Genomic DNA, 22177 nt, shown 5'->3' on the forward strand with positions numbered 1-22177 from the left:
CAGTGGAGCGGCGACAGTCGAGGCCACCGGGCGGCAAGGGACAGCTGATCGCAGGCGGCCAACTTCAGGAGGGACAGCGACGAGCTACGAGGGACAGCAGTGCTCCGGTTCAAAGGGGTGAGTCCTCTTCGTTCTTCGCATTGGTGCGAATGCCGCTGTCCGAATAAGGCTTCCAGCGTGCATGGAAACACGCTTCGGTCACTTAAACCCCGAGAGACAAAAACTCCAGGAAATGAGTGACGAGGAGTACGGTGAGGGGGCCGGGACGAGTGATGTTCCGGTGGAGCCGGTTGCGTCGAGGAACCAGATGTTAGATAAACAGATACTGCTCGTAGAGCGACAAATTGAGCTTGCAAAACTGCAGTCTATGCTGCGGAGAGGCGGAGGAGAGAGCTCGGACTCGCCAGAGGCATGGGACGCGCACGGGGAGCTGAGGCGCTTCTCGAAGCTACTCGCAGGAGCCCTCCCAAAATTTCCGGCGGACGCCGAGGTTCCAGTGTGGTTTGAGTCCGCGGAGAACACGCTCCAGGCGTACGACGTCCCAAGAGACCGATGGGGGCAGATCATCTTCCCGCTAATAGCGGAAAAAGTGCAGTTTCTCTCGACCAGGCTGACGCCATCTCAGCATAAAGATTATGACGCGCTCAAAAGGGCGGTGCTAGAAGAGCTGAGGCTTTCCTCTGGAGAGTACCTCAGCCGCTTCCGAGGCTCGCACAAGAGAGCGAACGAAGGGTGGCGGACGTTTGTAACGCGCATCCAGAGTTACCTCCACTTGTATCTTGAGTCGAGAGGAGTCAAAACCCTAGAGGGACTAACCGCGTTACTGGTGGCGGATCAGGTAAAGAGCCACCTGTCGGAGGAAGCTCTAAAGTACATTATCCTTCAAGAAGGGAAGGAGTGGGTGAAGGCGCCCGAGATGGCCGCGCTCCTTCAAACGTTTGAGGAGGCGGAGGGTAAGAATAGCGCCGGCAAAAAGTCCGAGCAGAAGAATTTCGAGGATCCCAGCGCACGAGGTATCGCGCCAGTCAAGGAAAGGGGTAAACCGTTGACGCTAAATTCTCAGGTGCCGAGCGCTAAGGCGCGCTCCATCAGCTGCTTCAGGTGCGGCTCAACAGGACATTTGAGATCGAACTGTCCGCATAGCCCAAGCCAGACCATCCCGAAGGCACGCAGTGAGAACGCAAATAGCCTGTCCGCTCGGGTAGCTATGGGGTGTGTAGGAAGCGGGCGTAGTGAGCTGACGGCCGTGGCACTCCGTTGCAAGGGTAAGGAAATAAACGCTATCCTTGACACAGGCGCGGAAATTACGGTTGTGAGGGAGAGTGTCGTACCACCTGGGCTGACGAAGCCTCACGGGAAAATAAATTTAATATCCGCATTCGGTGAAAAGGTGGAAGCCAAGCTGGCGGTACTGCCAATGACTATGCACAAGGACACAGGAGTCTTCGCTGACGTAATGGAAGCCGTACCGGTGCTATGCGCCCTCACTGAAAAGTTGGTCACGCAAACCGATTGCCTTCTGTCGCAGGAGGCATGGGAGTCCCTCGAGGTAGAAGGAAAATCCCAAGGGATTATAGCTTCAGTTGAAAGGGGAACCGCGGACTTCATACAGTCAGGTGATACTGAGCAAGCCGCGGGAGAGACAAGTGGTACGCTAGTCGCCCAGACTTCCCTACACGATGAAGGAGTAGGCTCTGCGGAGAGTGGAATTGCTGAGCCCACAGTAACGCCAGGGAATGCGAAAAGCATGGCGGAGGTGTTCAGGGAGGAGCAAAGGCAAGATGAGACTCTACAGAAGGCATGGAAAGATGCGCAGACAGGCAAGGGAGGTATGACGGTAGTCGATGGGCTTCTCTACCACACGGATAGGATAGTGGGGCAGCCGGTAATGCAGCTGTTACTGCCCAAGTCCCGGCGTGCAGAGGTCCTTCAGACTGCGCACGAGTCGAGCTGGGGAGGCCACTTGGGGTTTCGGAAAACAATGGCTAGAATTAAGTATACCTTTTTCTGGCCGGGGCTGCGGGAAGACGTGAGACTACACTGCGATAGTTGTCACAGCTGTCAGACGCGATCAGACCTACGCAGGGCGGACAACGTGCCCATTCAACCGTTAGTAAGGCCCCGCTATCCCTTCGAGCAGGTGAATATTGATGTAATCGGGCCGCTGGAGCCTCCGTCAGGGAGAGGTCACAGGTACGCGCTGTGCGTCATCGATCTGTGCACTCGCTGGCCTGAGGTGGTTTGTCTACGCTCCCTCAGTGCCAGGGCAGCCTGCGACGCCCTCCTGACGGTGTTCAGCAGGACCGGGGTGCCGGAAGTAGTCGCGTCGGACTGCGGCACGAATTTCACCGCGGAACTCACTAAAGAGTTTCTGGCAAAATTGGGCTGTTCGCCGAGATTCTCAACCCCGGGCCATCCGGAAAGTAACGGGGCAGTGGAGCGCTTCAACAGGACTTTTAAGAACATGCTGTATCATGTTATACATAAGGAGGGCAGGAATTGGGACAGGTACGTTCCTTTCCTTCTGTGGGCCTACAGAGAGGTGCCCAATGACACGACCGGGGTGGCCCCTTTCCAGTTGCTCTACGGGCGGCAACCGACGGGCCCGTTATCTATTTTGAAGCGCTCTTGGACAGGCGAAACGAACTTGCCACCAACATTAGCTACGTCCCCCACAGAGTACTTGAGGCAGCTGCAAGCGCACTTACAGCAAGCGGCGGAAGCGGCGGAGCTGATCAGTGAAAGGCAGCAGAACGTGTATGCCCGCCAATATAATCAGCGTGCTTCCATCAAAAGCTTCGAGGTGGGGGAAGCGGTGCTCGTGTTTGACGATCAGCGCGGAGGGAAAATGCTCCCAAGGTGGAAGGGGCCAGGTACGGTCACCGGCAAGTACCGTGACCATTCCTACTTTGTAGAGATGCCTGAAGGGGGTAAAAGGCTCGTTCATGCCGGGAAACTCCGCGCATATCAGAGTAGGGTAATGGCGCTCAGCGTCATGCTCGAGGAGGACGACGTGTTCGGGGAAGTTGAATGTGCACCAAGCCCAAAGAGCTCCCAGCCAGGAACAGAGATACTCTCCGCGGAAATGACCGCCCACATGCAGGAGAGGGACCGAACTGCGATTCGGGACATATTTAAGAGGTACCGAGACCTGTTCGACGAGAAACCCGGGGTGGCTAAAGTAAAAGAGCACGACATAATCCTGGCAGAAGGTTTTGCGCCTAGAGCGTCGCATGCATACCGGGTGCCAACCAGCTTGAGAGGGGAGGTGAGCAAGCAGGTAGATGAGCTGCTGAATCTCGGCTTAATTGTCCCCTGCGAGAGCCCGCACGCCCATCCCGTCGTCTGCGTATCAAAACGGGATGGTAGCATAAGTTTATGCGTAGACTTCCGCACGCTGAATGCGGGAACGGTCGCAGACGCCTATCCTATGAAACCACCGGGAGAACTAATAATGAGAGTAGGTAGGGCGAGATTTATCACACTCCTAGACCTCCGAAGGGGGTACTGGCAGGTGCCGATGGCCCCCTCCGCTCAACCCCTTACAGCATTCGTGTGCCACCGGGGGCAGTTCGCTTGGAAGGTGATGCCCTTCGGGCTAAAGAACGCCGCTCAAACCTTCCAAAGGGCGATGGACGACCTCCTGCGGCCACATGCGGAGTACGCGTGTGCGTATCTGGACGATATTGCGGTGTTCAGTGAGACCCTGGAGGAACACCTGCAGCACCTACACAGGGTTTTCGAGACTCTGAGGCGCGTGAACCTGAAGGTAAAGGTAGAAAAGTGTCAGATAGCGCGAGAGTCGATAAGATACCTGGGACACATCGTCGGTTCGGGGAGGCACGCGCCCGACCCAGAGAAGTTAGCCGCAATCCAGGGGCTGAAAGCGCCGACGTCAAAGAAAGAGCTCCGCAGCGTTCTGGGTTTGTGCGGCTACTATCGAGAGTATGTGCGCAACTACGCTGAGGTGGCGAGGCCGTTGACAGAACTGACAGGAAAAAGGGTCGCGAACAAAATTCCGTGGTCTAGCGAGGCCGACAGCGCGTTCCAACGCCTCAAGGCTGCGCTTTGTGAGGCCACTGCTCTTGGGACGCCGTACCCGGACAAGCCATTTTGGCTTTACACAGACGCCTCCGCGTTCGCCGCCGGCGTCTGCCTTTCTCAGCGGGATGAGGACGGTGCGGAGGTCCCGATCGCCTTCGCGAGCCACAAGTTCTCTCCGACGCAAACCCGATGGTCCACTATTGAGAGGGAGGCCTTTGCAGTAATCTGGGGCCTAAATAAGTTCGACATCTGGCTTTTCGGCGCACTGGTCACAGTCGTATCGGATCACAACCCCCTTGCATTTCTAACGCTCAGCACTCCACACGGGGCTAAGCTAACACGTTGGGCGCTAGCGCTGCAAAGGTACAATGTAGTGGTGCAGCACCGCAAAGGGAGCTCGCACAGCAATGCTGACGCATTATCTCGGCTACATAACTGTTGCTGGCATTCGGACGGCGGCGTACGGGCCGTGGCGGAGGACGGGGAGGAACCCCTGGTGTCATCCGCAGCAGTGATGTGAACGTGTGTGAAAAGTGCGAACTCTCCCAGCGGCACAGTTCAGACATGAGAACACTGTGCCGCGGGCTGTGAAGAACACTGCATGCAGTCCGTGAAGCCGTAGCTTTCATTGTTTGTACGCGCGTTGGTAAGCAATCCTTGAACGGCAATTCCTCGCTGGCATGGACAGCAAGTGCAGAGTGCCGTCTCTATTTGTCACGCGCCATGTGTGTACGCGACGTCGCTTGTTGGCCACGCGGGAGGGAAACGACCGACTGCAGCCGCAGGGGTAGCGCGTAACGCGGAAGCTGTAACAGAGTTGCGGGACTGCTGGCGTTGTAGTTAAGCCACTAGCCCTTTTGTTTGTGTGTTTTATTCATCTAAGCGTGCTGCAACCCTTAGATGAATTTTGAGGGGGGCGTGTAAGAGGGCTAGCATGCGCCATGTGAGTTTATTCCCCCCTTCCCCCCTCCTTTCTCCGCGGCTAAGGAAGGGGGGCTTCGTCGTTGAGCGGGCCCCAGGGAGATATGGGAATGCGCGCGGTCTCATTAGGAGCGCCCATCTTTCTGTCGCCTTTGGTGTCGCCGCTGCAGAACCCGGAGAGCCCCCGGCGGCGGGGCTGCGAGGAGAGCAGCAAAGCGGGCTCACCCAAGCCTCCCATTGTCCCCTTTTGGGGAAGGACGCGTGTTCCTCGCCTTTGTGCCAGTGCACAAAGAACCAAGAGCTTAAAAAGGTCAAGCCGCCGTTTCATCTTACGCCGACAGCTCACCGCGGCTCCACAAATACCACTTGCGGCCCAATTAAGTTTCGGACGCTTCGTTCGGAGGTTCGACCGCTTCTCTTTTGAGAAGAGAACACTGCCGAACGAAGCGGGGTCCGGTGCGTCCGGATGAATGGGAGCTGTGGGCGGCGGTGCAGCTGGCTGGCGTCCGGGATAGCCCCGAGGCTCGACGACAACGCGGACTCAAGAAACGGGCCGCGCGCAGAAGACGCCGCCGCACAAAACGAGCACTGCCACCTGCTTAATTGGGGACAGTGGCGGCCGCTTGACTGATGTCGCCGCCCCGACCCCGGAGGACAACTGGCGGCTTCGGCAGTCCATTGTGATCCGACTCTTATCGGAAAGTGGATCTGCGCTCCCTGGCGATGTTTGCGACAGTCGCAGCTGGGTTGGGGCCGACAATTGCCCTAGTGCCGGGAAGCGTCAAGGTCACGGGTACTGGGGAGACAGACGTGGGAGTGTCTTGCTATGTTGTTTTGTGTGTTTTGCTCCTTCCTCCTTAGGGGAGAGAGTTGGTCTGATATAGTGGGAGTGTTTTGCTATGTGGTTTGTAAGTATTTTGCTGTTCTTTCCATAGGGGAGAGAGTTTGTTTAATACGGTGGAAGTGTGGGGCGGGGCGCGTAACCCAGGAGGCCAATCCGTGTGTGTGTGAATTCTCGGAATGTACTATGTTTTAAGGGAAAAAGATGCCCTTTTTACAGTATGTACATTTGGGAGAGAGTTATGTGCCTTAAGGAAGTTGGAGGACGGGCCACACGGCTAATAACCAATCGTGTTAAGAGTTTGACCCGATTGGATGCTGATGAATGTGGGTCGGGCCCATGTGTCTTTAAAACTGGGTCCCGGAGCCCGGAAAAGAGGTTCTGGGCTACGGAGTTAGATGTAACGCATTTTCGGCTACGCCGAGTAGGGGCCTCCCCTAAATGTTGGCCAGTCCCATGTTGTTGTTGTGCTACCTCACTGCTCAACTTGTATATATATGTAAACTATTGTATATAAAGCTTCAAGTTATATCCCCTGCAAGTTCTCTGTTGTTTGCAAGTATAATCTCCTATAGACCTTCAGCCTCCAAGTAATAACAAGCCGTCTCCGACGGGGCACCCCTGGTGCAAGGGAAAGAAGAAAAAAAGAACCTATTCGCTTTTGCTATCAGAAGGAAGCAAGAGCGAAACTTTACTTCGTCCATTAAAAAAACAAAAACAAAACAGATAGTACGTTGTCACCCGCTTTTTGCTACGCATGCATGCCACAAATATTTAGAAAGGTACGTTAAAAAACGCCATCGAATTTAAAGTGCGTAGGCGTGGTATGCCGTTAGTAAATTCTGTTTCGTTTCAAACGTCATGAGATAAAAGTACTACAGCCATTCAGAAGAAATATGAACGGTACTTGGGGCGATCACGCCAGCGATATTGCAGAGATACAAGAGCTAGAACTCGCTATGGTGCCGTAAATGACAATAAAGTCTTAGCGATGCACGTCAGCTTGTTTTCTGCGGAGACCTGCCGAGATATGCCTCTTTCAGTTTACTCACCCCGTGCGGTGTAGGTTCGGTGGACGTACTTCCTCAACCTCGTTCTGCGCGACGTGGGCGTATCGATGGACCTCAACGACCATGTGGTCGTCACGCACCCCATCTACCTCAAGAAGCTCTCCAGGTTGCTCAAGGGAGTACCTAGGTAAAGGGCACAACGCCTGCTTCTCATATTCGTTCTACAGAAGCGCCCGTGACGGTCATACGTTATCCCTTATGCGACCGAAAAAAGCGGATGAAGTGCTGCAGCGTCTGACGCTGCCCATGAACGCCATAGCCTTTAAATTCGGACCATCTCTTTCAGTCGTCTTTGAAGGTTTCCCCACAATTCCACACGGCACTCGTGCACGAAAAACCTATGTGTCCAGTAAAGTGAACCGCTAAGACCTGCTCATTCATCTCTATGTTGACGTTTGCGCACAATCGTGCAGTTCACCAAGCCTGACCACAAGCACAGGGTGTAGACATGTATGTATAGAGACTGCAAGCCCGGCACAGGCCCCATAGCTAAAAGTAGCCTTTCAGTGTTAATGTGTAAGCACGTTAGGCTGATGGAATGAAGCATCCAGGCGTCATGTACTACATAGTGGCCATAGAGCTCAGAACATCTGCGGTGCGTTTGTTATGAAAAATGTACACTTTGTTTCAGGGGTGTTCCCTCATTTCATGCTAAATATCATTGATTCTGCATACCACGGTGCCCAATGCACGGATTACTCGGTGCTTTAAAGCTGAAAAACCACCCTCGATAGTTTTTTCTCTCGCAAAGCACCCCGACCGCTTCACCTTCATATAGTATGTCACGTTTTCGTTCCGAACTGCATATGTATATAGTTCAGTATACTATCGCCGCTCCTGATCAATTTGGATGAGCCAGTTCGTCTGTGTCCCCAGTTGGTGCCGGCGGGATTAAACCAGTGAGACCTATGCTAGGATTAGAAATACACAATTCACTCGAGCGCCACCAATGGCTACTCAGTTACCTATAAATGCATTACACTCCGGGTGTTCAATTTTACACAAGTTTGTTCCAACATTCCACAACTGCAGCAGGGTCTTCGTGTTCATACATACTGTAGCGTGGCGCTGCCTAGGTTGTAGCCAAATGGTGTATAGTGGAACAAAATTCAAAAGCGAAGCGGCAAATACCTTTTAAAAGAGGCCCTCATGCAGCTAATGACTGACGTCGTCCGATCGTCATGACGCCGCAGTTAATCCGGTTCATCATCATCATTAGCTTAAATACGCCCACTGCAGGGCAAAGGCCTCTCCCATGTCTCTCCATTAACCCTGTCCTTTGCCAGTTGCGGCCACTGCATCCCCGCAAACTTCTTAATCTCATGCGCCCACCTAACTTTATGCCGCCCCCTGTTACGCTTGCCTTCTCTTGGAATCCACTCCGTTACCCTTAAGGACCAGCGGTTATCTTGCCTTCGCATTACATGCCCTGCCCAAGCCCATTTCTTCCTCTTGATTTTGACTAGGATGCTATTAACCAACGTTTCTTCCCTCACCCACTCCGCCCGCTTCCGATCTCTTTATGTTACACCTATCATTTTTCTCTCCATAGCTCGCTGCGTTGTCCTTAACTTAAGCTGAACCCTCTTTGTTAGCCTCCACGTTCCTGCCCCGTAGGTGAGTACCGGTAAGATACAGCTGTTGCCGGTTAATACTGGCTAACACCCCGGCACCTGCCAGCCCTATGCGACGTCGGGCTAACTGGTGTAAGGGTATTAACCGCGACGTCATGACAGCCGGTCGACGCCATTGTCTGGAGGGCCTACTTTCAGGGAGTATTTGCCGCTTCGTTCTCGAGTTGTGCCTCGCTAGAAGAGCTTCCGGCTGTTCCGGATTTAAGGCAGACTTGTTCAGTCTGCTCGGCCTCTTTAAGCAGCGTCACAACCAAGTATACGTCGGCGTGCTTCCCGTTGACACGCAGCTCGATGGTGGCCAACTACCTGGGCTGGCGCATCGTGGAGTCGCTGGGCCAGCACACCCTGGGGCGCTTCAGGCAGGCGCGCTTCCGGTTCGACCACTACCGCTACCTGCTGCTGGAGCCCACCGAGGTGCCGCGGGAGTGCGTGCGCCTCACCATGCGCCTGCTCAACTTCGCCGTGGGCAGGCTCTACTACGACCGGCGCGTCACCAAGGCGGAAAACCGATACAGGGCGGTCAGTATATTGACCAAATGTTTAGGGGAATCCCCCAAGGTGGAGTAGTTTTGTAATGAGGGAGTAATTACTCATTGACTCCACTTATAGGTCGCGGCGCCCCCATATTTGCTACGCACCCCTTTTCCGGTTTCGGTCCCGGTTAATGTCATGGGCCGCTAATGAAACCTTCGGCGTCAAGGCGGCTTGAACCATAAGGAGCCGGAAAACTTCATGAACAAAGGAAAATGTTTTCTTTATTGAAATATACGTGCTCTAAAAGATTTATAAGGGGGCTACTGTGTATGAGATGCAGAAAGTAATTCATGGTTTTAGAATTAAATAAATGGGAATAACTGCTCCCGAAGACTGTGCTGTTAGTTCTATGAACACGTTATGTACGAGACGTCTTAATTTTCTCATTGGTGTCTAAGCCGCCACCGTTTCTTAGTGGCTTAGTGACGACGGTGAAGAGTCGCTGAACGGCAAGTGCGCCCGCGGCCGTGAGGCCTAGCGACAGCAACGCTTATTCCTCCTGAGAGTTTGACTCGGCATTGGAGTACGTCAGTGCCTCGCAAAAGAAGATCGGACTTTTTGACGACAATAGCACGAGATGAGGATGCAATCATGGACCTGACAGCACTGAATATTCTTTTGCACGGTGCGATTTGCCCAACGTGTCGACGTTCGGCAATTCGCGTCCGTGAACCGGCCGACAAACGAGACGGACGACTCTGCTTGGAAGCGCCGCGAGGGAGAAACTTTTGGTGCTGGCTCATTTTAGTGGCAGTGGCTGATGAAAGGACAGTTTGACTCTTTTTTTGCGCAACTTTAATCACATTTCAGGCCTTCTTTTGTAAATAAACGTTAATTATAACTTTCAAATTCGTTTTTCTCGAAATGCAATTTCTGATACGTTTTCGACTTTGCCCACCTTATTTGTGGTACTTCTAGTACTCGGATCTAAATTAAATTTTACTCACATTTTCTCTAAGGTGCGGTGAACGCCGTTATTTTAATTATATATCAATATTATTTATATATATGTGACAAATTTCAAATAAAAACCTACTGGGGCCTGGGGAACTTCCCAAGCACCAGTTTTTCACGTGCATATGATATTTTATGCACTCTTCTTACTTAGTCTTTGGAATTCTACAGTTCAAAAGGAATAATATGAACCATGAATGGTTCATAATTATGGATGTTTAATGATGGAATAAAGGGGGCACAAAAGCCTACATTTTGCACTTTGGCATAGTACAGAACAAAAAATATGCAACTTGCAATAAAACTAAATGTATATTTGAAATCAGTATGAAAAAAACTATATAAGGAGGCAGAATTTCATTGTTCTAGGGTATGTTTTTAAGAAAAAGTGTCTTCGAGTAGCATCTCTCTTTAATTTTCTTTTTTGTGTCTAGGTCGCTACCGTTTCTTAGTGGCTAAGGCATTCGACTACTTAGCTCAAGGTCGCGAGATCGAATCCCTGCCGGGGTGGCCGCCCTTCGATGGAGGTAAAATGAAAGAGACGCGCTTGTGCTGTGCAATGTCAGTGGCGAGTAACAGCATGAAATGGTCCAAATTAATCCGGAGCCGTCCAGTACGGCATCCCTCATGGCTAATGAGCAGCTTGAGAACGTTAAACCTGTACACGTTATACCAGGTCACAGCATACCATATCATTGTTGTATTCATTGGTTTCGGCTAGCATGGAAAGCCAGCTGCGAGCGCACTCTTTTTGGCTTGAGCTGTTTTCGTTGCTCACCCCTCCACTTCGGTAACTCTCTCAGTACGGCAAGCATATCATCGCGGCTCTGATAATAAACGCTTTTGTTCACTGCCTATACCAACGTTCATGCTGCTGCGCAGTGCCCGTGGGCGTTACTACAACCATACCATACCATACCATACCATACCGTACCGTACCGTACCGTACCGTACCGTACCGTACCGTACCGTACCAAACCATACCAATAATGCCGCCGCGGTGGCTCAGTAGTTACGGTGCTCGGCTGCTGACCCGAAAGACGCGGGTTCGATCCCGGCCGCGGCGGTCGAATTTCTTTGGAGGAGAAATTCTAGAGGCCCGTGTACTGTGCGATGTCAGTGCACGTTAAAGAACCCCAAGTGGTCGAAATTTCTGGAGCCCTCCACTACGGCGTCTCTCATAGGCTTAGTCGCTTTAGGACGTTAAGCCCCATAAACCAAACCAAACCATACCATATAATATCATACCATACAGTACCTACCTTTGTGTTAATCGTTAACAATTTATCTCTCAATTTTCTGGGTATCCATATGTTTACGCCAAGGACAACCGTTTGCCACCCCTGTAAGCACCCTAGATACGGGAGACGAGAAGTACTAAAACTCCAGAACTTTTTCGTGTTGATTCACGAAACTAACTTATGCCATCAGACAGCATTTGATGAAAGGTTTCGAGTGGTATATGTGCCCGTATATATGGATCCCTTGACACAAGGCGGGTGCGTAAAAGTTTCAAGGCGAAGTTTCAAATGCTTGCGATTGAAACGGATTTGTGAATTGCAAACCGTACAAAGCGCCGTGCGCTAAAGAGATCGTTATCTTTATAAAAGTTACATTTCTAGCTCTCAAAATCTGTATGCCACACGTTTGGTTACTTTTAGTTTACCTGACCGACGCTCGAGATTGGCGAATTTCCTGAAATCGTTTTTCTTCTTCCCAGGTTTACGACATGGCCGAGGAACTGCGGCAGGCGTTCAACGTCCTCATCGACCTTAATAACTGGATGGACCCTGAGACTAAGGAGCGGGCGATGGTTAAGGTGGGTGTGCCTCCCCCCCCCCCCCCCCCCCCCCCCCGCTTTTATATACAGTGGCAGTGCAGGACGAACCGGGTACGTTCACTAACTTGTTTACGAGTGCATCTGTCTCAGTTTGTGGGCTGAGTTCTTCAATTACCAGAGAAAGATGCAGGTGCGATACTCGCCGACATAGAAGATCTTGCAATTCCCGCGATCTTTGTCACAGCGATGAAGATCTTGTGTTACCGCGGTGTCGTGTTCGCTGTGACATTATAGACGTGTAACGTCAGAATGCAACATACCCAAGATTCCGAACAAAAGGGCGATTCGGCAGCATCGCTTGCAGTTCTTTGGTGTTTGAATCCGGCCTATAGATAACGGAATCAACAATCGTGGCTCTATCAGTGAAGCTCCAGAAGCAGCGTATGTTCCAGGTTTGAAGAATTAAGTTAACCTGAAATAATTATATCATTACTTATTAGAATATCATAGTTGCCTCGTATGCCAAGATCCTTTCAGAAAAATGCACATTTGTTTTCTTCATCCTTCTTTTATGGCTGAAACGCCTAATGTAGTACATTGATCTGTATGTGAAATTTGCAGTTGAATTCAGAACTTGAATATTCAATTTGTATTCTGTAATATCTGCACATTTTATACTTTCTGGTTTATTCCAGCTCTCTCGCCTTCAACTGAACATTGGATTCCCGCCATGGATAAGGAGCGATCGCGATTTGGATGAGTACTACAAAGAAGTGAGTCAAATTGCGAGTTAACTTGCGAACAAATACACAGTTAAGTTAAGCTTTACGTGTTTGTTCAGGACTAGTTTCGGTAGGCTCGTAGCTAAAGCACGCGTACAATCAGATGCAGTGATATTTGGTCAAGGCTCGTAGTATAGGCGTCTATAAATAGCCTTGGTGCATGACGAAGACGAAAAGACTGCGTTGAGCTTAAACATCGGCCGTTATGGAAGCATTCCGCAACCAGGGTATGTGGAAGCTCATGCAGGCATACAGGAAAATTTCTGCAGGTACTGCACAGCGATCATAGTTCCTGGAAGCGGGACGCAATCTTTCTCACTGGAATCATTCTTCCACGTCATCGCCATGAAATCCCGCAGCTCCTGCAGTTGATGCAGCTATGCCGGTGGAAGTAGTGGGGCTTGAAAGCAGCGTACCGGCGGCGACTATTGCATTAACGGTGGACGTGCTCCATGAACACATGAACATAGATGGGCTGACCATAAGGCGACAGCAACAAAGCCCCGCCGAAGTTCGATGAATGCCAGGTGATTAACAAAAGCAGGAAACAGCTAACACGGGAGATTGTTGAAGCAAGACGAATAATAAACTTAGAAGATAAGTGTGTAAGCATCCCATCTGTGTATTTATCAAAGAAGGAGATGATTTTTCTTGATGGCTTGTACAAAATGTGAAAAGTGACTTGCGGTGTGATAGCCTCGTGGGAAGATATGTTGATGCTTGCGCAATATTTAAAAACTGTTTGTGCATTGAATAAAGATTCAGTTGAAAGTTCGCGCATGTGTTGTCGTCTTCGTTGTGTCCTCGTCTCGAGCGCTACAGTTTTTCATCCCGAGAGGAAGGTCAAAGGAGAAAACCTGCAGCGTTGTGACACCCCTCCACTGCTTGTGAGACGGAGTACCACCGGAGCAAGTTTTAATGCCTCTTTCAAGGAAGGGGCGCACCACATGATGACGAAGGTGACCGAGAGTTACTGATGAATATTCAGAGATGAAGATGAAGTTCATGTACAATGCTTCCAGTAACTATAATAGTGCAGTTCAGAGTCGAGTGACCAGAGTCTTCAGCCGTCGGTTGTTTCTGCCGCTAATCTATGCTAGTCTCTTCTGTGGGTAGAGATTGCGCATTGAGTCGTAGTGACTCGACGTACGCGTTGTCATTCAGTTAACTTGCATTCCTCTTTGCTTGGCAGCTTCCTGACCTCAGAAAGGAAGACTTCTTTGAAAGCATGCTTCACGCGAAGAGGATTTACTACCGCATCCTCTATGGTCGGCTGAGACAATCCAAGAGAGCTCAGGATTTCGGGTACGTATGTCTGAACTCCGTATCAAATCCAGTCGAAAGATATTGCAACCAGCAAATCACTAGGGGATGCGTCACTCGGCAGAAGCTGGCTAAGCTTTCTTGTGTCAAACAAACACTGGCAATAATGAGGCTCTCCACAGAACTTAACGTTTTTGGCCCGCGCTCATTAAATCCTGAATTATACGGGGAGGATGTTTATGTTACATTCTTTTACATCATTTTAAAGTTTTTGAACATACGTGCATCACTCGGTACATCGGTGATGGGTTTCACTGGTGTAGTCAAACCTGCAATTCCAGCAGAGATAACATACAAGCACAGCGGATGTGAGTACTGCACTCAGTTTAACAAAGTGGCTTAAATGACAATGCGGAAGGAAGTGTGAAGGTCTTCTGGATTGCAATCATGAACAACTATACTTCTGGATTGCCCCTGACTTTTGGGATAACTGCGTCCAATCACAGACGTCGGTATATCGCACTAATTCAGTGAGAGAAATCTGATTGGGTGCCCTTTGCTAAGTTTCATTCAAATGTTTGATCGAGAAAGAAACGATCGGCTGTAGTGTGCGAGTGGCTTGACTCAGGGTAGCTCGCTACATCCGTCAAAGTATAGTTCACCTAAATTCATGAAGCTTTTTCTTGTCTAAATCTTATTTCAGATGGCTTACGTCTGATCCCACATCGACAATGCACTACAGTCTAGTGGGAAACTACTTGCGTGAGTGACTGCACATGTTGTCGTCATTGCTGGGCTCTCTTGGGGCGGACTGTTTGATCTTTGTTCTTTTATTTTTGCCTGAATGGTCCTAAAGGCGTTGGACACTACACGCCTTACAGGCTGTTGTTGTGAAGTACACATCTATGGCCTCAGTACGGGGCTCGCTTTTCAGCTGCAGAATAAGGCACTTGCGGCACTTATGGACATCCTAAGTTTGGCCAAGACTGTTAGTTAAGCTATACGTATGTGGTACCCTGAGCCGTATTTGTTATATTTGAAATGCATTTTTAATGCGTGCATTCGGGAAAAGCTTGAGCATGCGGTTCTTGTTACCAAAACTGTATGAGCTATACAATGGGAGGAGCTACGCGAACTAGTCCTAGGCAGCCGAGCAGCCTGATTGGCGGCCAGACATCCTGCTCCATCTTCCAGGCCGTGACATCTCTTGGAAGCAATAAATCGCTGGATACGGTTTTGCTGAGAACCATGCCTCATATCTTAGTTCATTATCATGTGCCAAGTCATACATGGCTAGGGAAGAGTTTGACGTTTGTACTGGCATGTCCGAGTCCCTTTGTCTAATACACTTGCACATATATCGACATATACACGGCTCAATCGTAAGACGCTACGCGGGAAGAGCGACCTGTATTGCAACCCAACCCAAGTCCCACCGATGGCAGCACCTGCCATGGAAGCGCAGTGGCGCATCGCTTGACCGCTGCACCACTGCGCCAGGTGTGGTAGGATGACTCCCGGGGCCAATTCCGCATGTATGGACATTAACCTATTATCGCTATGCGAACACTGTCATCCGTGAACACTGGACCTGAACACCGCAACTGAAGTCAAAACCGAAGTGCTAACGCACCTAATTCGCATATGGCCTAACTACGCAAATCGTCCATAGTTTTTTTGTGGTTGTCTTTCAAACTGTGTTGCAAATATAATGCCCTCTTTAATTAAGTACCTGCAAAACAGTGCACAGGAATCCGTATCAACAATGTGCGCTTGATAAGAATGCTTGTTGGATAAACTGAAAGCTCCACATTTCGTAGTGCGCAAAGAGCGCTGCCCGTGTGCAGTTGCTGTTATATATCAGGGTGAACAGGTGCATGCAATTAAACATTAATCTAGCAATGGAAGAACCAACGTTATTAAATTAACGTAGGTTACGCTGGTGAAAACCGAAGCTGATTTTCATGTCAAGATTTAGGCAATCTAGCGGGATCAAACAATTAGTGTCTTCAGCCACTAGCCAGCACTGGCGAACGAACAAACGAACGAACGAAAGAGCGAACGAACGAAAGAACGAACGAATGAATGAATGAATGCGCGTCCTTTCATTCGTTTTTTTCCCCATTGGTTATCTCTTGAACATCTCGAGAACACTTGAACTTCTGTTCAGATCACCAACTGTACAAACCTATCTTATTTCTTTCAGTGTTGCCACTCGAGTACATCCAATTCCCGTTCTTTCTCGTCGACATGCCGCCGTAAGCTTGACATCTCAATGGTGTTTTCTTCAGTTTTTTTTTGTCAAATTTATCCTTGCCGAATTGATACACCAATGATAAGAAATTAAAACCAAATCAAGTTTTGCCCTTGACCTTTCAGTATCCCGTCGTACTTCGCCGCGGCAAGTTATTTGTAGCACCAATATATTTTTATTTACCTCCCCGCGATACACCGAGATTTGTAACGTGCGTGGTAGTGTAGAGCTCTCGATTTGATGCTACCTTCAGCAATTCCATTCATTTTCCTGAGATTCAACACACGGGTGTCATTGATTTCGTGTTCCTTGAAAATGCGATCCGGTATTTTCTGTAAGCTTGCATTGAGCAGCACGACACTATATCGCACATCACCTCGGCGGGTCACGCGATTTATTACGCAGCGTTTTATTATAACGGTCAGTGGTTGATGGGTGGCTCGATTCGACAACTGGGCCTGTAATCTGCTAGAAGTATCGTATACTGGGCTTCCCGTATCTTGTGCTCACCGTCGGCAATTTGCACTGATTGTTACTATTTCGATTCGTGAAACGATGCAGGAGCTATTGCTCGCTCCACATATTATAGGTAGAACGTACCATTTTATCTTAGTGATGGGCACATCCCCTTTGGTATTCCACGTAGGCCAATTAACTTCGGCGCCCTGGGGACTATACTGGCCCAGCAAATAGTCTACGGCTTCGGAGAGCAAGGTGAGAACATTACACTGGCCTCTTGACGTCACTGTTATTGCTGACGTCTTGTTGAAGATTTATTCGTCTTCTATTCCCTCGTGCAATCCACTCTAACTAAAAGTGAAGGGATGTCAATGAGAAAGAAAGACTGCATGCATTTCGAAGACCCTCTCAAAGGTGATGTCAGTTGAAACTTTGGTGACTGGCAGATTGTTTCGGCGCCAGCGAGCATGCGCGAAAGCACTCGCCGTTTACCACAATGGTTTTTCTTCGTAACGGTCTTGAATTACATGCCCGATAGGGCAGTCTTTGTTCCACTGCGGTTTTCGTTCATATTTCTTTAGCGTCTAGCACTCTATAATACAGCTAGCGGAGAGCCAGCGCTACCAACGCTATGCCCAACCCTTACGCTGTTTGTTATGTGGCTGATATCTTATACTTTTGTGAGTCGCTCTCAAGCCAACACTGGAAGTTTTTGATAACAGCCATGACCCTGGCAGAAGCGGTGGTTTCACCAATGCCCGGATATTAGTTTACCGGAGGACCGGCTTCAAAGGTTTTATGTGGTGCAGGCAACACTTACGTACTGCAATGGGCGCCTCTCTGCGGCATATTATAACACGCTAGCTTCTAATTTTTCTTCCACTCCTCTTTTTGCATATCTCCTTTCTTTTTTTTATACTTTTCTCTTTCTGCCAGGATCTCTGTACGACGAGTACGGCAAGCTTTCCGAGTGGTGGTCTCACGAGACGCGACGAAAATACTCGCCGGGCGTCCGCTGCCTTCTGGAGCAGTACGACGCCTTCACCAACCCCATCACCGGGCTGAACGTACGTCCGCAGCCGTTCTTCGGCGTTGCAGCCATTGATTCACAGCCGACCCCCCAGCAAAACAACTCATTGGCTTAACATTGGAAATATACTGGCCATTGTCGCTCCTATAAAGGACCATAGTGACACCATCCATTTCCAATACTGGGTCGGTTACTTGTGCTGTTTGAAAGCTAGTGAAGCCGTCTCGGTCTCACATAAAAAAAAACTGCTTCGGCACGAGCTCGAAGCGTTCGAAATGTGTTCATCGCATGTTGAGGTTGTCGCCGCCGAGAATTCCTGGCAGCTGTGTGTTGCATAAGGTGCGAATTAGATCGCGATATTGTTGAATTTGATGTCACATTGGGGCTTGATTTCTGAACCTCGCGGAACCGGCCTCCGCCGCCTCGCTTCAAAGGTGTCCGGTCTTTATTCGCCTGTCAATTCATCCATTATGCAATAATCTCTGCATTTCAGAAAACCGAATCACGCGTCTGCGTCCAGCGGTGATATCTTCTTTGCACACTGAGTATTTAGTGTAAATAATGTTAAGCAAACACTTATTTCTCGTTTGCATGCACGAATTGCTTGTAAGGTGTTGCTGCAGCGGAGAAAAAAGCGTTCACCTAGTCCAGTAAAATAACACCGAAAAGAACGTCACTTCAACGAACTTTTTCTGTTCAGCGAACTTCCACGAAATCAGCTGCGAATTCCTGTTGTATCCGTCCAAACGAATTTGAGCTCACTGCAACGTTTGGTCCAGCGAGCATTAAACATTTGGAAGCATTAACGTACTCTTTTCTGATCAGAAGGCACGACTTCGATAGACACGCAGCAGTTTTAACCCGCGAAACTTCAGACGCCGCTATTCCTAAACTGTGCAGTTTGTGAAACCTCGCAACGCCATACTTTGGCTTGCTAAGCTTTGGGGCTCTACGTCTGCTCTAGTCTGCTACGGCAATGCAGCTGGCTTCTAGCTTTATCAGCAGGTGACAGTATTGGCTAGAGCGCTTACCTCACTTCAGCCTCGGGAAGAAACCAAGAAAGAGCCAGCTTTCGGAGAAAAGGCAACGACAATTTCAGCTACAAAAACAATAACATATCAGTAAAATTGGAAGGTCTTTGCCATTAGTTGGACGGTTGTTTCGAAAGAGGTGCATATAAGCACACATGAACATGCTAGTCTACAAAGTTGGCGATGGTGGATAGAAAAATGCAGCAGAAAATTACTGCACTTCATCAAAATTTGGAAACCAGCAGTCACCGAAACAAGAAGCGTAGGGGATCTCTTTCTTTTTTAATTTGTAGCTTGTATTTGGTTTCGATGACTTTTGGCTTCCATCATGTATGTCATAACAAGCACCTCTGCTGAATAGTGTACATCAGTAGAGGCTTGTGCATTGTGAAATAAGTGCCTCTAGGAGCCATTCGCATTCTAGCGATATAGTTCAAGCCAAAAGAGTGCTTGCGTTTTAATTCATCTTGATTAATTGAACTTTCGCTTAAACAAGCAATTCCTCATAATCCACTGAAATTCGTTAAAGCGGTGTTCCACTGTAGTCGTCGCCGTGCCTGGGTCGTCGTTTCTTGCCGTTTCGTCCGTGCGTACCGTTATCCACCTACCTCGGCCTGACCTTACGGTCTTTTGAGGCGAAAGCCTTTAATGGCTCACACTGTCGTCCGTCCGTTAACATAGGGTGTCAGAGGCGTTTAACTCGGGAACTAAAAAAAGATAGACAAAAATCAATGGTTGCTTCAGATATAGAAGGCAAAAATGAACCTATAAGCCAAGTTTGATGACTGTAGAGTAATTAGTTAATTAATTATAGGCAAAAATGTTGAAATTGCTTCGAAATAGCCCAGAAGCCGCTATAGCCACGGGAGTGGTGTGAAGTCACATCAACCCAGAAGTCGTCTTGGCAGAGCGAAAATTGTCACAGAATGATCAGAAAAACGTCGGATTTGTGTCAAATTAGATAAAAAAAATGTGTAATTAAGTGTTTTAGCACTTAAGATCCACGAAAGATGCATAATTTGGGATCAATGTAGCAACGCGAGTGATGTGACGTCACATCCACCGGAAGTCGTCACGACATAGTGTCCTCGGCTTTCGCCTCTCAACACTTTAGTTGCCAAAGTGTCCTCGCAATTTTTATCATTGAGCGCATTCGTATACAACACAATCTGTAACGAACATTGTCGTGCTTTTGTGAGACGTTTAAACGGCATCCTACTATTTGTACATCAGCAACTAATTGCATCGTACATCCAGAACATAGAACGCATTCCTTCCCAAGGCAGTGATAAACGCCCACTAACGTTCGTGTCAACGCAGATGAAGCCTATAGAGCTTCATGATCTCACGCTTAGCGATAGGCTGGGCTTCTCAGAGAATAACACATACTTTGGCATTGTAGTGAAAAGCGCTGGGCCGCAGAAAGACTCATGTTGAGCCGATATTCTTCTACCTCTTTTTCTCTTTCAGCTCGACATAAACGCCACCAGGGAGACCGGCGTGTCCGATAATGCAGGCATCAGACTGGCCTTTAAGGTACAAGTGAAATAACTAGAAGAATACGAATGGGGTTGGGCGCATATGGCAGGTTCTCTCAGATCATGAACGGCAGTTTGCCAATTTCCCTCAAAAGAAAAGTCAACAACAGCTGCATCTTACCGGTACTCAACTATGGGGCAGAAACATGGAGGCTAACAAAGAGGGTTCAGCCTAAGTTAAGGACAACGCAGCGAGCTATCGAAAGAAAAATGATAGGTGTAACGTTACGAGATAGGAAGCGGGCTTAGTGGGTGAGGGAGCAAACGCGGGTTAATTACATCCTAGTTGAAATAAAGAGGAATAAATGGGCTTGGGCAGGGTATGTAATGCGAAGGCAAGATAAGCGGTGGTCCTTAAGGGTAACGGAGTGGATTCCAAGAGAAGAGAAGCGGAGCAGGGAGCAGCAGAATGTTAGGTGGGCGGACGGAATTAAAAAGTTTGCGGGGATATGATGGCTGTAACTGGCAAAAGACAGGGTTAATTGGAGAGACATGGGAGCGGCCTTTGCCCTGCAGTGGGCGTAGTCAGGCTGATGATAATGATGGTGATGATGACTGCCTGACTTAGTGAGCGAGGAGAACACAGCTGCCAGACTTGTTAAACAATAATTAATTCGTCTTCACTTTGTGTGACCACATGCAGGCGTTTCGAGTGTACGAGATGAAGTACGAAGAGCGTTATTCACTCTACACCATACCTGGAACAGAGCCTCGAAGCATGGAGCAGATATTCTTTATCGCTTACGCCCTGGTACGTGTCCTAGAATGACGCCAGATGCTTTGCCATTGGCAGACTCAAAACGGAGCGGTAGTTTTGATCAAACGATATTCTCACCTTGCCCTTAAAGCTCCGTACGATTCCAGGGGTCCGCGATTCTTTCTGGTCCACCAGTGCATCCTGATAAATGAAGTGGCTTGAATAAGTTTTCTCTCCTCAACTCTAGGTTTATCATTAATCAATTAAAATGAGAGATATTCTATTCGAATGAAAATTTAAACTGACCTCTTCGCGAGCAGCATTCGGTGACGCTCTTTGTTGGCGATGGTCTTCAGCAGAGGAACGAGAGCGGCAGTTTCGGTTCGCCCGCTCCTGTAGCCCGGATGTTAGCAGTTTTTCTTTTTTAAATGAAGGACCATCTGAACGGTTAACTACTCGATGTGAGTGATAGATACACTTTAAAAGATTTTTTGCTGCGCATCGGAAGAATGGACCATTACTCCCTCAATATTTTCATAACAGTACCTTACAATGCTCCACAGTTGCTTCCCAATTAAAATCGATGTCCAAAAATGTTGGACTTCAAAAATACCTTAGCGCTAACACGCAGGACGCAGACAGACGCACATGCCTCACGAACGCTAGCTTTCAACAGAGCATTTTGGCGAGCATCGACCCACATAGAAATTAGCGCTCGTAGCGCCCTCTGTGTGTGCGCGAACCTGTTTTGAAAATTAAATTCTTAGGTATTCGCAATTTGCTCTTCAAGGACGGAGTGCTACCTGGTAGAGGGGCAAAGCGCATAGGAATGAGCTGGTTTTACCAGAAACATCAGGCAATCTTTCCCAATATGCAGCAGTTCCCGCGGAATCTCGCCCAGAAATAGACCTGTGGTGTTCACGGTTATTAGGGCGATTCATGCAGTTCTTTGGGTCCGTAATCAGTTCAGAATTAGTGTTTAGATATATTTTTATATACAAGCGTTTAACTGCAAGAGAAGAGGTTTTTGGGCGTGCCTTATTCAACGAGGTGGACGCAAAGTGGGACACTTCCGGGGTCAGTTGTCTACTTCACTAAAATTGCTTTATAAACGTTTTATTTCCGGAACTTAGCGCGGATGCTTTTATTAGAAACTTAGAGAGGGTCGTATACCCAGATATTTACTCTTGGCAAAATTGTGGTGGCAAATATGGGTTCGGAGATATTCGCCTTCAAATGTCCAACGTAATATCTGTCATACACTTGCGAGGCAGTAGGCGCGAAATTCGTCCCTAGTGTGACGAAGACGTTGCTTACGGCAATTCTTTGGTTTCTGTGACCGATA

At 48.9% G+C, this 22177-nt stretch overlaps 1 protein-coding gene across 1 annotated transcript in view; it reads left to right on the forward strand.

Annotated features, from left to right (window-relative positions):
* Positions 1-22177, forward strand: part of LOC149362859 (neprilysin-1-like) — a 34669-nt gene that overhangs the window by 7058 nt on the left and 5434 nt on the right. Inside the window, exons 5-14 of the mRNA XM_089569832.1 lie at positions 6873-7003; positions 8798-9029; positions 11719-11817; positions 12474-12551; positions 13753-13865; positions 14527-14585; positions 16030-16081; positions 16724-16791; positions 17473-17603; positions 20068-20133. Of these exons, the coding sequence (XP_089425958.1) occupies positions 6873-7003; positions 8798-9029; positions 11719-11817; positions 12474-12551; positions 13753-13865; positions 14527-14585; positions 16030-16081; positions 16724-16791; positions 17473-17603; positions 20068-20133 (1029 nt within the window). The remainder of the gene's footprint in view (positions 1-6872; positions 7004-8797; positions 9030-11718; positions 11818-12473; positions 12552-13752; positions 13866-14526; positions 14586-16029; positions 16082-16723; positions 16792-17472; positions 17604-20067; positions 20134-22177) is intronic.

The sequence above is a fragment of the Amblyomma mixtum genome, chromosome 2 (genome assembly GCF_055824585.1).
Source record: "Amblyomma mixtum isolate Tamu chromosome 2, ASM5582458v1, whole genome shotgun sequence".
Lineage (NCBI taxonomy): Eukaryota > Metazoa > Arthropoda > Arachnida > Ixodida > Ixodidae > Amblyomma > Amblyomma mixtum.